General features: G+C 44.8%; 1 protein-coding gene across 1 annotated transcript in view; it reads right to left on the minus strand.

Moving 5' to 3' along the window:
- The window catches only part of grin3bb (glutamate receptor, ionotropic, N-methyl-D-aspartate 3Bb), a 35,321-nt gene that overhangs the window by 3,510 nt on the left and 17,113 nt on the right, over positions 1–14,698 (minus strand). The window contains exons 4-5 of the mRNA XM_029632200.2: positions 12,553–12,668; positions 3,969–4,120 (exon numbers count right to left, since the gene is read on the minus strand). Of these exons, the coding sequence (XP_029488060.2) occupies positions 3,969–4,120; positions 12,553–12,668 (268 nt within the window). The remainder of the gene's footprint in view (positions 1–3,968; positions 4,121–12,552; positions 12,669–14,698) is intronic.

Here is a 14,698-nt window from a genome sequence, read left to right on the forward strand (position 1 = left end):
GTGGGCTGCTGCAGAGGCCCTTTTTGAATTGCAGCAGTGCTTCGAGGGCATTTAGCCGAAAAGCCAATTAACGCTTCATCTGTAAATGTGGTCGGAGGCTCCGTGTGACGCAATTGCGGAGCCGTACCACATTGCCGTGCGCCTCCCAAATGTTGTAACAATGTGGAGGACCTGTATCACCACAAGCTCACTTCCTTGACAACTTCCATCTCAACAGCTCTACTCAGCAGCTCTGCGCTGCCCCGCGAAGTGTAAGAAGTATGAATGCCCTGACTTTCGCACAGGCCGTTTCACTGTAAAGGCTGCGCGGCCAATGCAGACGCCGGATTGACCATGCGGTGCCTTTTAGTCAGGACAGTGTGTGCTTGAGACGCACAGTGTGAGCAGTGAGCACCCTGTCTGAGTATCCACCTTACGGTGGCCCTGCCTGCCAGCACACACAGCAATACATTACAGTCGTTGTATAGTACAGTGCACCGCCATAGTTTTATAGTACATATGCATAGTTGTACAATACGTCTAGCCTGTTAAGGTTTAACAACATGGGTTGTTGGGGATGTGCTGTGTATATACAGTATACACTGAGTGTACAAAACATTAGGAACACCTTCCTAATATTGAGTAGCACCCACTTTTTCCCCTCAGAACAGCTTCAATTCATCGGGACATGGACTCCACAAGGTGTCGAAAGGGTTCCACAGGGATGCTGGCCCCTGTTGACTCCAATGCTTCCCACAGTTGTGTCAAGTTGGCTGGATGTCCTTTGGGTGGTGGACCATTCTTGATACACATGGGAAACTGTTGAGAGTGAAAAACCCAGCAGCGATGCAGTTCTTAACACAAACCGGTGAGCCTCTTTTACCATACCCCGTTCAACGGGACTTCATTCTTTGTCTTGCCCATTCATCCTCTGAATGCCGCACATATGCAATCTGTCTCAAGGCTTAAAAAAATCTTATTTAACCTGTCTCCTACCCTTTATTTACACTGATTGAAGTGAATTTAACAAGTGACATCAATAAGGGATAATAGCTTTCACCTGGATTCACCTGGTCAGTCTGTCATGGAAAGTCTGTCATGTTTTGTATACTCAGTGTCTATGCAGCCGCATTGTCTAACACTGTTTGACACTTTTCCGAAAGGAGAGAGAACTTTTCAGAGGAAATCTTCTAAACCGAATGCAGACCTCCTGCCTCTCTCTCTGATATTATCTGTAGAGGTTTGGACGTATGTGTGGGGGAGGGAGAAAGGAAGGGGTAGACGATGGCAGGCTTGTTTCCGAAGTGCTGACACAGTGAACCCCAGGGGTGCAGTCAAGGCCCACCCCATCTCTCCCTCCACCCCTCCCCCCCGACATCCTTCACTCCGTCCCTCCTCCCATTTCATTCTGGGACTCGGCCAAGAAAGGGAGCTGCCAGTCTCAGCCTCGTGCCACTCTGCTCCCTCTTTCTCATTTTCTCTCTCCACCACTGTGCTCCCTTTCTTTCTCTCTCCCTTCCAGTCTACCACTGTGCTCCCCCCCTTGCTCTCTCCCTCCACCTCACCATTATAACTCTCTCCCTCCCTCTTCTTCTTACCCACTTCATTCACTCCCTCTCCCCCATCCATCGGTCACCCCCCCATCCTACTCTCTCCCTTCTCATCTCTACTCTACCTTCTCCCCCTTCCTTCTCCCTCCCTTTCCCTCGCCTTGATCCAGTCGTGTTTGGTATGCAGGGGGGATAACTCATCCCATTAGAACTTGGGGCCAGAGTATGGATGGTGTTAGCCTGTCGAATGTGTTTAAGAGTGGGCCCATCCTCCGTCATATTGTTTCTGGGCAGCCGTAGCTCATCTCCCCCCTGTTACCCTCCCCACTCCGCTGTCCCTCAGCCTTTCCCCTCAGAATCCGTGTGAGGGGAAGGATTTGGAATGGAACAATCTGTTCAATGCAGGCCACAGCACTTCTCGACCTCCTAATTATAGTAAAATAGTGAAACACATTAAACTGTAAAATATATAAATGAAACTGTGAAAGATGAAACTGTGAAATATATAACTGAAACTGTGAAAGATGAAACTGTGAAAGATAAAGATGAAACTGTGAAAGATAAAGATGAAACTGTGGAAAATGCAAATTAGACTGTCAAAGATATAGATGAAACTATGAAAGAAGAAACTGGGAAAGATATAAATTAAACTGGGAAAGTTGAAACTGGGAAAGATATAAATTAAACTGTGAAAGATATAGATGAAACTGCGAAAGATATAGAGGAAACTGAAAGATATACCCTAGATATGTGGTTTATAGGGTGTTTTTTAAAACTTGTGCTGCAGTCACTCCTCTGAGTTTCTCACGTTGATCCAAGGCAGCTTGAAAATGACAGTCTGCCAATGTATATTTTTTACATTCCCAATTCTAAATTTGAGCATCTTTAAGGGGCCGACATGGCCAGGTACACGATGAAAAAAAAAACGTCAAAGTTTATGACATCACAGTTCAAAGGAACGTCACCCGGGGGAAATCAATAAACCAAAAATCTTTCCTTAGCGGTGCTAACAGAAAAAAAACGTTATTGTCAGTCGTGTCTTGTGCAGCTCAGTTGAGACGAACGGTAGATGTTGTCATGTGGGAAACATCCATGTTCTACCATCAATCCCTCAGTCACTCCCCAAAGTTAAATCGGGTGATAATTTGATAATTAGGTAATGACAAGACTGGGAATGGCTTTGATGTTTCTGCACAGATGGCAAGGATCACTGCTTGTCTCGCTCTAGCACCGTTTCCCCCATCCTAAACACGCACGCACACACACACACACACACACACACACACACACACACACACACACACACACACACAGCCTCTCTCTCTCCACACACTTTCTCTTCAATGGGTCTGTGCAGACCACAAATCAGTGCGAGCTGATATGGTGTTGGCATTAGAAAAGCAATCCCAGAGTCCTCAGCTGCTGTCTGTCTGTCTGGGGAGCGAGAACCAACAGGTAAACAGGCCACATCGTCATGCTGATGGGACCAGACGGTTGTCCCAGTAACAGGGCAGCAACAATAATAACACTAGCGTAAAATTATTCAAACAACAAGTTATGGAGTCAGTAACAGACAATGATGTATATAAACACTCGTCTATACTAACAGAGCCATTGGGTCAGGGCAGTTACGCCAGACCAGTAAGTTAGTAGCCTTGCTAAGCAATCTGGATCAGCTAAGTAGCCTTGTGCAAGTCATAACAGCTCATAACAGCTCATAGCCTATCTCCTGTTTCTGTAGCGCGAGGCAGCTTGATGTACAGGCATACCCGCTGAACAGGACTCTAGTCTATCACCGGGCCTTACCCCCATATATCTACTTAATGCTAAGTGCCAAGCAGAGACGTATTGGGACCCATTTGTACAGTCTTTGGTATGACTCGGCTGGGGATCAAACTCCCAACCTTCTAATCTCAGTGCGGACACTAACCACAAGGCGTGAGTTGGAGTACTATACTGGCTAAGTGCTTGAGGGTAAAGGATAACTTTAGGATGACACACAATCCTGAGAGGATATCATAGACACACACAGAGGCAGAATCTAGCAATCAAGATTTCCCATAAACATCTGACACTGATGGATTCCAGACCGTCTGAAGAATGTCTGCAACCCGGACTTGCATAGCTCTAAGAATGCATGCCCAATACATTGCTTCAATCGAGTGGTATGTTAGTGTGGATATTAGAACAGAGCCAAACATCCAGTTTCACATGTCCAGATGTATGAGAATGGCCAAACCCAATGTCCATCAACTGTCCGCAACCGATGTGGTGTGCCTACAGGGGGCGCCACTCCGTCACAGCCACACTCTAGCCTGGCGCCTAATCTGCTGGTGCTGTCTGCACAAGCAGATCTGGGCCCAGGCTGACTTTGATGGCCATAGAAGTTGACAAGATAGGCCAAACAGATCTGGGACCAGGCCACAGACAGACACTCACCTCGGTGACGGCGAACACCCTCTTCCCACAGGGCACCACCTTGTACCACTTGTCGTGCAGCATGTCCATGTAGCCGTCTGACTTGTAGCGACTGATGAACTCTGACACGTTGTTGGTCAGAGGGGAGTTCTGCGGGAGGCCTATTCCATAGCCTGGGGTGGGGGTGGGGGGAAGAAAGCATAGTACAATGGGTATTGTAGTTATTAGAAATTAATGAAAATAAAATAACTACCACAAGCTTAGCAAAAAAGGGTTATTCGTTTGTCCCCATAGCAGAACAATTTTTGGTTCCGGGTTGAACACTTTGGTGGTGAAAAGGGTTCCACGTAGAACTTTGTATAAAAAAATATATATTTTCAGAGGGTTCTCCACTATGGTTGTAGATAGCAGCTTCTTTTCTAAGAGTATAGATGAGATTATTCAATTATTTCTATGGCTAATTCTATTTGTTCAGGTGATCCCATTGAGATGAAAAGTATCTTTTACAAAAGAGAACTGCCCTGTGAAGGAAGCATTCAACCATTTGTTACATAAAAGTAGGTACAATAGGCAAGGGTAAGATATCGTGAGACGCAAACAAATGAAGAACAATTATAAAAGGGTGGTTATGGAGGGAAACAACGTGTTACCAATGTCAGCATGTAAATATGTTAAAGTTGTGGTGCGTTCCCTTCTATACCACAAGTCCCATGGCTTTGCCATCTGGGTAGAAACACTGACACGGACAGTGTCTCACATCTGCTAAATAAACAGACTTTACTTTGGAGGTATCCATTTTTACACCATTCCACTTCAAATGCCCTAACTGCTTTAAAGATTTCTTTCAATTGTTTAGGCGGAGAACTGAGCAGCGGCCTACACTCGTATCCTTCCAAACTTCATGCCGAGTGAGTTAACTGGCAGACCTAGTCTGGATCCTCTCCTCCTCTCCGCCTAAGGATATGAACACGTCATAAACCATGGCAAAACAAATCATGGAATTATAAGAAATGAGCTGTAACGCTGCAACATTTTCTCTCAGCCTCATGGTTAAATGTGTAGAATAGCATGAGATTAGCTATATGGGGAAGGGGGGGGCCTTGCTCAGACCTTGCGAGGGAGCCCTGCGAAACTGCGGTACGCTTCTGATCCATAACAACCCAAATCGGATGACCTTACCTTCAACCCTTTCAGTAGGGACACACAGGGCTTTGGTTATTATTATATCTAAACCAGAGTTCAGCCTCCATGTCGCTCCATAACATGGGACAATTCCTCCTCTACCTGTACTGCTATTCATGTACTTTACTCCTTTGAACTTCTTAATGACATTTTGTGAATGAGATTTTCGATATCGGATTCTTGATTTTACGTGGAAGGATGGAAGGGAGAAAAAAAATCCCCATCTCGTGGTCGTCGGTAGCAACGGGAGTTTGAAGAAAGATTGATGGAGGAAGACAGAAACAGGACAAAGAAAAAGTGGAGTGTTCGGCACATCCATTATCTAATGACAAGGAGTGTGTGTGTGTGTGTGTGTGTTGGCTTTGACAGCAGAATTAATAATGAGTTTTGGTGGGCTGGGGATAACAGAGAGTGAGAGCCCAAGGATCATTGAGACACAACAACTCTCATTCCACCTCTCCCTCCTCCCTCCTCCCCTCCTTCATCCCTTCCGTCCATCTCAAAAATGGTATTTAATCAATGGAGGGGTTTACCTCTGCCTATCCATCCCCTCATCCCTCATGGCTAATGTCTGTCAGTCATCTCCCCTTCCACCCCCCCACTCTCCCTCACTCCCACCTACCCCTCCCAGTCAAGATGACAGATGCCAGACAAGCTCTGACATCAACACGTTTCATCAGAGCGAGACTGCCCGAGCACGCACACACACGCATACACACGAACACGCACACACACAGTTAAGCACACACACACTGTCAAAGGCGTTTTTGAATGAGGATATGCGCATATGCGTATGTGATCGTGCATGTCTATCTCTCTCACAGCCTGTCTGTCTCGGTCTGTCTGCCTGCCTGCCTGTTTGCCTGCCTGTTTGCCTGCCAGCTCCAACAGGTAAAAACAGATGAACTACTACGTTGTGTAAAGCATGTGCTTCAGTCTAATATTCTTAATGAATGCATCGGAGATCCAATAAACATCCCTCTGTTTCTCATAAAGCCAACAGAGTCGGCCCCCTGCGCTGGCACAGACGTCCCTGTAGCCCAGTGTTAATGACGATGTTGTGCTTTGAATCGCAGTCATTAAATACTGGGTGGCTTTAATCACCTGCCAGGTCCACTGTCTGTAGCCCACTACGACTCAGTCCAAACACCGGAGAGAAATAAAACCCCGAAGAGGCGGGGACAGAGATACAGAAAGTCTTTTGAACGAGTGAACTCTGTTTGAAGCGATAGTTCATTGCTGCATTTCTGCGGATAAATTGTTTTAGTATCTGGAAATGAATAAATAGAGTATGAGCTGCAAACCAAAGAGATAGAGAGTGTGTGTGTGTGTGTGTGTGTGTGTGTGTGTGTGTGTGTGTGTGTGTGTGTGTGTGTGCGTGCCTGATATGATACTGGATGGAGTAATGAATACCGTGAGGAACCATGTAGATAAAGTGCAATAGAGGAGCGAGGGAAGGTAGAAAATACAATTAGCAGAGGGGAGAGATGAGCTAGAAGAGGTCTAATTGAGCAAAACCCCAATTACTGTTTTATTGTGGATGACTGTCTAGAGGTCAGGGCCCAAAATGGAGGAATATTCCTCACCTCAAAACCCAGGGAAAAAGAGCAGGAGTTACTGTACATGAAAAGAGAAGGTGTCAATCTGGTTCCACACAAAAATCCCCACTTGTGAAATGACTCACCTGGAAAAATCACCTCGCAAGAGAAACCAGTTGATCAAGTAATCAAGTACTCACAAGGCTGTTTCATGAAATATTGTGATGTAAAGGAAGTGCTACCATTTTTTTAGTAGGAGGGGGGGGTTCTTTTCAGGAAAGCAGTGAAACAACTTGAGTCAAATGCAATTTGATTGACCTAGTCTCATGAAAGATATCTGGCAGACAAAATTCATGAGTTTAACATCTGCATATTGAGAGGAGGGAACTTTCGCCCCAGTCTGAGGTCCTGAGTGCTCTGGACAAGTTTTCATCAAGGATCTCTCTGTACTTTGCTCCATTCATCATTCCCTCAAACCTGACTAGTCTCCCAGTCCCTGCCTCTGAAAAACACCCTCACAGCATGATGCTGCCACTACCATGCTTCACCGTAGGGATGGTGCCAGGTTTCCTCCAGACATAATGCTTGACAATCAGGCCAAAGAGTTCAATCTTGTTTCTCATGGCCTGAGAGTCCTTCAGGTGCATTTTGGCAAACTCCAAGCGGGCTGTAATGTGCTTTTTTACTGAGGAGTGGCTTCCGTCTGGCCACTCAACAATAAAGGCATGATTGGTGGAGTGCTGCAGAGATGGTTGTCCTTTTCAAAGGAACTATGGAGCTCTGTCAGAATGGCCATTGGGTTATTGGTCACCTCCCCTGACCGAGGCCCTTCTCACCCAATTGCTCAGTTTGGTCGGGCGGCCAGCTCTAGGAAGAGTCTTGGTGGTTCCAAACGTCTCCGACTTAAGAATGATGGAGGATACTGTGTTCTTGGGGAAATTCAATGCCGCAGACATTTTTTGGTACCCTTCCCCAGATCGGTGCCTTGACAAACTCCTGTCTCGGAGCTCTCCGGACAATTCCTTCGACCTCATGGCTTGGTTTTTGCTCTGACATGCACTGTCAACTGTGGGACCTTATATGGACAGGTGTGTGCTTTCCAAATAATTTCCAACCAATTGAATTTACCACAGGTGGACTCCAATCAAGTTGTAGAAACATCTCAAGGATGATCAAAAACAGGATGCACCTGAACTCAAATTCGAGTCTCATAGCTAAAGGTCTGAATACTTACGTAAATAAGGTATTATTATTTTATTTTGTATACATTTGCAAACATTTCTAAAAACCTGTTTTCACTTTGTCATTATGGTGTATTGTGTGTAGATTGATGAGGATGAATTTTTTTTTTAATCCATTATAGAATAAGGCTGTAACGTAACAAAATGTGTAAAAAGGGAAGGGGTCTGAATACTTTCTGAATGCACTATATATGCGCGTAGTTATCCCACGGGTCATTCCACCTCAAAAAGTACAGAAAGAGGATTTCGGCACCCACCATCTCAGATAGTTCTCAAATCGTTTCTGTAGTTTAGTAACAGATACAATTAGCATTAGCAGATCATTTGTTTTGGTACTGTCCATAAGGAGCTTGTTTTTGGTCGCAGGTTCAGGAATGGCTGAAGAATTGCAACATATACCTGGAGCTAACTCACCACTGTTGGGTGATTTAAAAAGTCATAGTCAATTGATCAATAATATAATAATCCACTTAGCAAAAATGTTTATCTTTCATTTACAATCTGTTGAAACTATGAGAATAGAACGTTTCAGAACTTTTGTGAAACATCACAGCACAGTTGAAAAATATATGGCAAATTTAAATCAAAACTGGATGGTGTTCAGAGATAGATAGGAGATGAAGGATGGAACTAACAAACAAAATATAACTATTGTCAAATATACTGTGTCCATGAAATCTGTATAGTATTTATAAGCTGGAAGTAGAGGCCTAAGTGTTGTTGTCCATTAGTTTACTCCAATTAGGAGAGGGTTAGGGTTACAAAAACTAAATATGGAGGATTGTTAACGATGCAGACAATTACATTGATAGAAACCACCATCTATCTACAATATTAAAGCTGATCTGCCCCCTAAAAAAATATATATATAGTACCCAACATCAGATTAGGACCAAACTTCTTCCTACCAACGAGTAAGACATTAGGGGCGGCAGGGTAGCCTAGTGGTTAGAGCATTGGACTAGTAACCGAAAGGTTGCAAGTTCAAATCCCCGAGCTGACAAGGTACAAAAGCTGTCGTTCTGCCCTTGAACAGGCAGTTAACCCACTGTTCCTAGGCTGTCATTGAAAATAAGAATTTGTTCTTAACTGACTTGCCTAGTAAAATAAAGGTAAAAAGGAATACATTTTTTGTTGTTGTGTCAAAGCCACCCATGGACCCCTCCCCTTCCCCAACACCAATCCCACCCGAACAAACAGTATACGCTTGTCTTGAGAGAGGAGATTTCCTCTCTTATTCAAAAGCAGGCTATTCTGGTAGTCCCCGTGTAAGAAATACAGAGCGGTTGGTACAGCCAGTATTTCTTAGTCCCAAAAGCGATAGAACGCTGCGTCCCATCATGGCGCAATGGTCAAATAATCTTACTAGAAAATATTCATATTTATGAAATATAGTGAAACACAGCTTAGCCTTTTGTTAATCCTCCTGTCGTCTCAGATTTTGAAATTATGCTTTACAGCGATAGCAAGACAAGTGTTTGTGTAAGTTTATCGATAGCCTAGCATAGCATTATGTCCAGCTAGCAGCAGGAAGCTTGGTCGCGAAAATCAGAAAAGCAATCAAATGAACCGTTTACCTTTGATGATCTTCGGATGTTTTAAATGACGAGACTCCCAGTTAGACAGCAAATGTTCCTTTTGTTCCATAAAGATGATTTTTATACCCAAAATACCTCCGTTTGTTTGTCCCGTTATGTTCAGAACGCCGACAACACCAAAATAATGTTATACTCACAGACAATATTTTGACAGTTTTGGAAACTTTAGAGTGTTTTCTATCCTAAGCTGTCAATTATATGCATATTCTAGCATCTGGTCCTGAGAAATAGGCAGTTTATTTTGGGAACGTTAAAAATAAAAATAGTGCCCCCTAGTTTCAAGAGGTTATCAACTACGACAACCGCTGCCGCTCTCCCCTCTCCCCTCACTCTCCCCGGAAGACCCTTCGCCAACAGCCACAATCTGTCTCACAAAGTCAGCCCGACGCCCAACGGACGTTGAGCCCAGCCGGAGACAGTTGTCACACAAACTGGTCCGAGCCAAAGCCTCCTGAGCGTGTTATCCATCCCAGGCAAACAGGACAGCCTCTGTGAGTATCTTTAATTTTCATTGTGAAACCACATGCCCTTAGGGCACGGTCAGAGGTTCAAACTCGGCTGGCTAGCCTTTTTGAACTTACTTTTACCACTGTCCATCTTACGGAAGGAAGGAACCACTGGCTACACAAGCAGAGCAGAAATAGTGGGGTTTTATCCAACACAAATTATATCCAAGCAAGGATGAATTAGCTACACAAGCAGAGCAGAAAGTAAGCAGAAAGTAACACAAAACCGATACCAAGACCCAAAACTCGAACATCTAGGGGGACGAGTACTCTCTCTCCACTAACAGACACCTAACTCGGAGCTGAATCTCGTAGTCTTTGTGTGCTTGAACAGTTAGTCAATTGCGTGGCACGTTTTTCCTTCAGGCGAAATATCTGCATCCATTGGCCCGTTGGGTGTGATTTCTTCAGGTGAATATGATTGGTCGTTGACTCCCATATTATGTTATACAGAGTGACTGACTGAAAAGGAACTATTGGTTTTCTACCCAAAGTTGCAAAGAAAACATTGTGATCTACTTAATAAACACAAGAGACCAGCAAAATTTAGGATGTGGCGGTATAGTAGGAACAGCAGCATCTAGTGGTCAGAACCTGGTACTTTCACACTACTTTAAGGTAAATAATGCAAGTGACTTGAATTAGCAATTTCCCTGGACAGGGTTGGAAAAACCATCATCAGATTCACATGGAATACATTTACATAGTGTGGAGAAGCAATGCTCCAAGTCACAGCTTCATACTACATGTCAAACATAGAAAACTGATACAGTATACTGGTTGCTGGGGTGGGATTGGCATGGGGTGTGGGGGGGTCCGTGGGTGGCTATTGTTGTTGTTGGAGGAGGGGGGGGTTCTTATGTCTTTCTCATTAATAGGAAATGGTTTGGTCCAAATCGGATGTTGGGTGCTAAATTTATTGGACATGATCTGAATCTTATAAATTAAAATGGCCAATTTGGGTGCATTCAATTAGCTCAATTTCTCAGAGATAAACTGTTATTTCTACAGAATAATGTTTAAGGAATTCCAATCTTGCCGGTTTCTCACTAAATAAACCATTTCAGAACAATCTGAGATGGTGGGTGTCATGGCTTGCTGAAATGACATGGAACGACTCTCAAGGTTTAAACATTTCAGGAGGAAAAGGTAAAAAGCCAATCAGGAGTGTGTGTGAGTGTATCTGTGTGTGTGTGTGTGTGTGTGTGTGTGTGTGTATGTGTGTGTATGTGTGTGTGTGTATCTGTGTGAGTGTATCTGTGTGTGTGTGTGTATCTGTGTGTGTGTGTGAGTGTATCTGTGTGTGTGTGTGTATCTGTGTGAGTGTATCTGTGTGTGTGTGTGTGTGTGTGAGTGTATCTGTGTGTGTGTGTGTGTATCTGTGTGTGTGTGTGAGTGTATCTGTGTGTGTGTGTGTGTATCTGTGTGAGTGTGTGTGTGTGTGAGTGTATCTGTGTGTGTGTGTGTGCATCCTGCCCAGTGATGAATCTGAATACACAGCATGAGCTGACGTTCTACATAGCCCACACCGCAGGCCTGCCCTTTCAGTCTAATAAAAACAGCGTCCAGATGACAGCCTCTTCCACTACTGTTCCACCTCTTCCCCATCCTTCTATTTCCGCTCCGCACCTCTCAAATGAAAGTGGCGTGTCCCATGGAAACTAAATAAGCCACATCAATATCTTATGACAGCTCAAGTTTACAGCCCGGCTCCTTGATTCCATATCTCAGTAGGTATGCGATATTGGGTCAGGGTCAGGGAGGGATGCTTCTCTGAAACTGTGCTCTTCAATCCTGGTTGAAGTTGAGACCCACAGGGCATGCTGGCTTTTGTCCTATCCCTACACAAATACATCTGATACAGATAACCAAGTACTCATCAAGTCCTTGGTGAACTGAATTAGGATTGTGTTGTTAAGGCACGCAAATTACGTTTAGTTCAACATTTTAAAAAGTACTAGTATGTCTCCATTTCACGCTGTTTCATGCTGTTTCCTTCCGTTTCATGCAGGGTTGGAGTAAAAGCCTGCACACTCTGTGGGTCTCCAGAAGCCATTACTAACTGCTATAGAAAAGGCTGACGGTGAAAAGAGAACCTTAATGCGTGGACAATGTGGGAGCAGCAATGCAGAAAGACAAAAACAGAAAGGCGAGGCGCGGGAATCTGTTTCCACTTATTTCTCCTAATCCTGCCCCGGCTTCTCAAAGACAGGGGTGTGGTGTTGATTCAATCAAAATAGCAGCAAACATATTTGAATAATTACATATTCAAATCAAAAGAATGTGAATTTGAGATGTAGGCGAACTTAAAAACAGGGAGAGGACGGGGAATACAAAACACACAGACAAACAAGTGCATGCCCACCTATACACTATAAGCACTCTCGCACACACACATAAAATTAATGTACATTGTAACGCACATACACATAAACGTGCACAAGCAGACATACAGCCAGCATATACACACAACAGAAGATAAGAGCCACCAAGTGTGAGGTCAAAACAATACTGTGTTGGGGTGCACAGAGGTTTCTTACCTTCGATGGCGAAGGGTTTGCCCACGGTGAGCAGCTTGCAGTCTGCGTCGATGGACACCTCGTAGTCCAGCAGGGCCTTGTCCATGATGAAGGCATCAAGCTGAGGGGGATCTACCCTTCAACACACAGGGAGAAGGGCTTATAGACAGAGAACAGGGGACAATGGAACGCACCCACAAAACGCATGACAACAAAAGTCATGTCCTAAACGCTAGGTCTACACACCAAAATAGGCCACGTCCCAATCGCCACAAACCAAAAAGGCCAAGTTTGAAATAGATCATGTCCCAATCCTACGAACCACACACCAAACAGGCTATGTCCCTAACACACCTTTTTACCAGTCCCCACAAACACTCGTCTCTGTACCTCATCCGGCCTTGGGGACATTTCCTCCCTCATTCCAGATGTAGCACATGAGCCTCGTTACCATCATGATTATACTTCATGTCTCAGTGTAAATGGGGGACCGCTGGGGAAATTGGGCAGAAGGAGAATAGTAAAGCAAAGCCATTAATCGCCTGTCTGACCAAACAAGACTGGAATGAATGCAGAGTACACTGACTGAGGCAATGGCAAAATGGGAGAACACCCAAATCAGGCACTCAACTTCTTTTATGGCGTGACCCCTGACTAGGCACATTAGCTGAACCAGAGAGGATTATGGGTCATGGGAACTGTCGTAATGCAGGCTCAAGATGTCAAAACAGCACATTGTTATGTGTGTCAGCTTTCGGGTCATCTGCCTTCAATTGTAAGGAGTGGATGACCTCTTGGGTAAGAAATCGCCTGTGAATATGACTGGCAATTTTCTGGCACTTTGGCTGTTTAATCAAACCATCCATCAAACCATCCACTTAGAGGAGTTGTAATTGAGTTATTTTGCAACTGAGCCTGGAACACAAGCCACAGGTCTTTGTAAACTCCTGTCTCAAACAAATCCTGCTCATATTGGTTGCCTGAGCGGATCTCTAATATAGACCTGTAAAGAAAATCAACCAGAAGCCTGTTTCGGAGTGGAAGTGGAGACGGGTTGGTCACACGGCCCAGAGAGGCCCGGAGAACATTGCAAATCCTTGGAATCCTCAAGGCAAGTGAAGAAGGGGACGTCCAACAATGACCTGGCGCAGGTGTCTAGAAGCAGAACTCAAGCAGATCCACTTGTCATGGCCTGAGGCAAAGAATGCGGCCCAAGACCGGCAACAATGGAAAACTTTAGTACAGGCCCTGTCACGGACCAGGATGTCTTGCTCCCAGGCAGACTAAATAACTTTTTTGCCCGCGTTGAGGACAATACAGTGCCACTGACACTGCCCGCAACTAAAACATGAGGACTCTCCTTCACTGCAGCCGACGTGAGGAAAACATTTAAACGTGTCAACCCTCGCAAGGCTGCAGGCCCAGACGGCATCCCCAGCCGCGCCCTCAGAGCATGCGCAGACCAGCTGGCTGGTGTGTTTACGGACATATTCAATCAATCCCTATCCCAGTCTGTTGTTCCCACATGCTTCAAGAGGGCCACCATTGTTCCTGTTCCCAAGAAAGCTAAGGTAACTGAGCAAAACGACTCACCTCCGCCCCGTAGCACTCACTTCCGTCATCATGTTGCGTATTGCCACAATCTTCGCCGACACTAGTGAATCCGTCACAAAGACAAAGCAAGTGCTTTGAGAGACTAGTCAAGGACCATATCACCTCCACCCTACCTGACACCCCTAGACCAGTGGTCACCAAACTACGGCCCGTCAGCACATTTGGCCCGGCCCTTGAACAATACCAGAGACGCTATCAATTTTTTCCTATTTGGCCTCCAGAAAAAAAGGACCATTCAGAATGCAGGGTATTTAACCTGCAGTGGACAAACAATTTTTTTTTTGTTCAATAAAAGAAAAGGCTGTTTGTCTCATCTGTCACCCTCAAAGAATACAATCTTCGCCGACACTATGAATCCCGTCACAAAGACAAGTCGATAGCTTGCAAGGCCAAATACGAGCAGACAAACTCTCAAAGCTAAAAAGTGGACTACTATCTCAGCAGAATACATTTGTACGCCAAGCTCAGCTGAACCAGGCATCCGTTTGCTAAACTGATAGCAAGAAGCGGTAAGCCTTTCACTGACGGAGAGTTTGTTAAGAAATGTATGGAT

Source organism: Oncorhynchus nerka, linkage group LG24, assembly GCF_034236695.1.
Source record: "Oncorhynchus nerka isolate Pitt River linkage group LG24, Oner_Uvic_2.0, whole genome shotgun sequence".
Lineage (NCBI taxonomy): Eukaryota > Metazoa > Chordata > Actinopteri > Salmoniformes > Salmonidae > Oncorhynchus > Oncorhynchus nerka.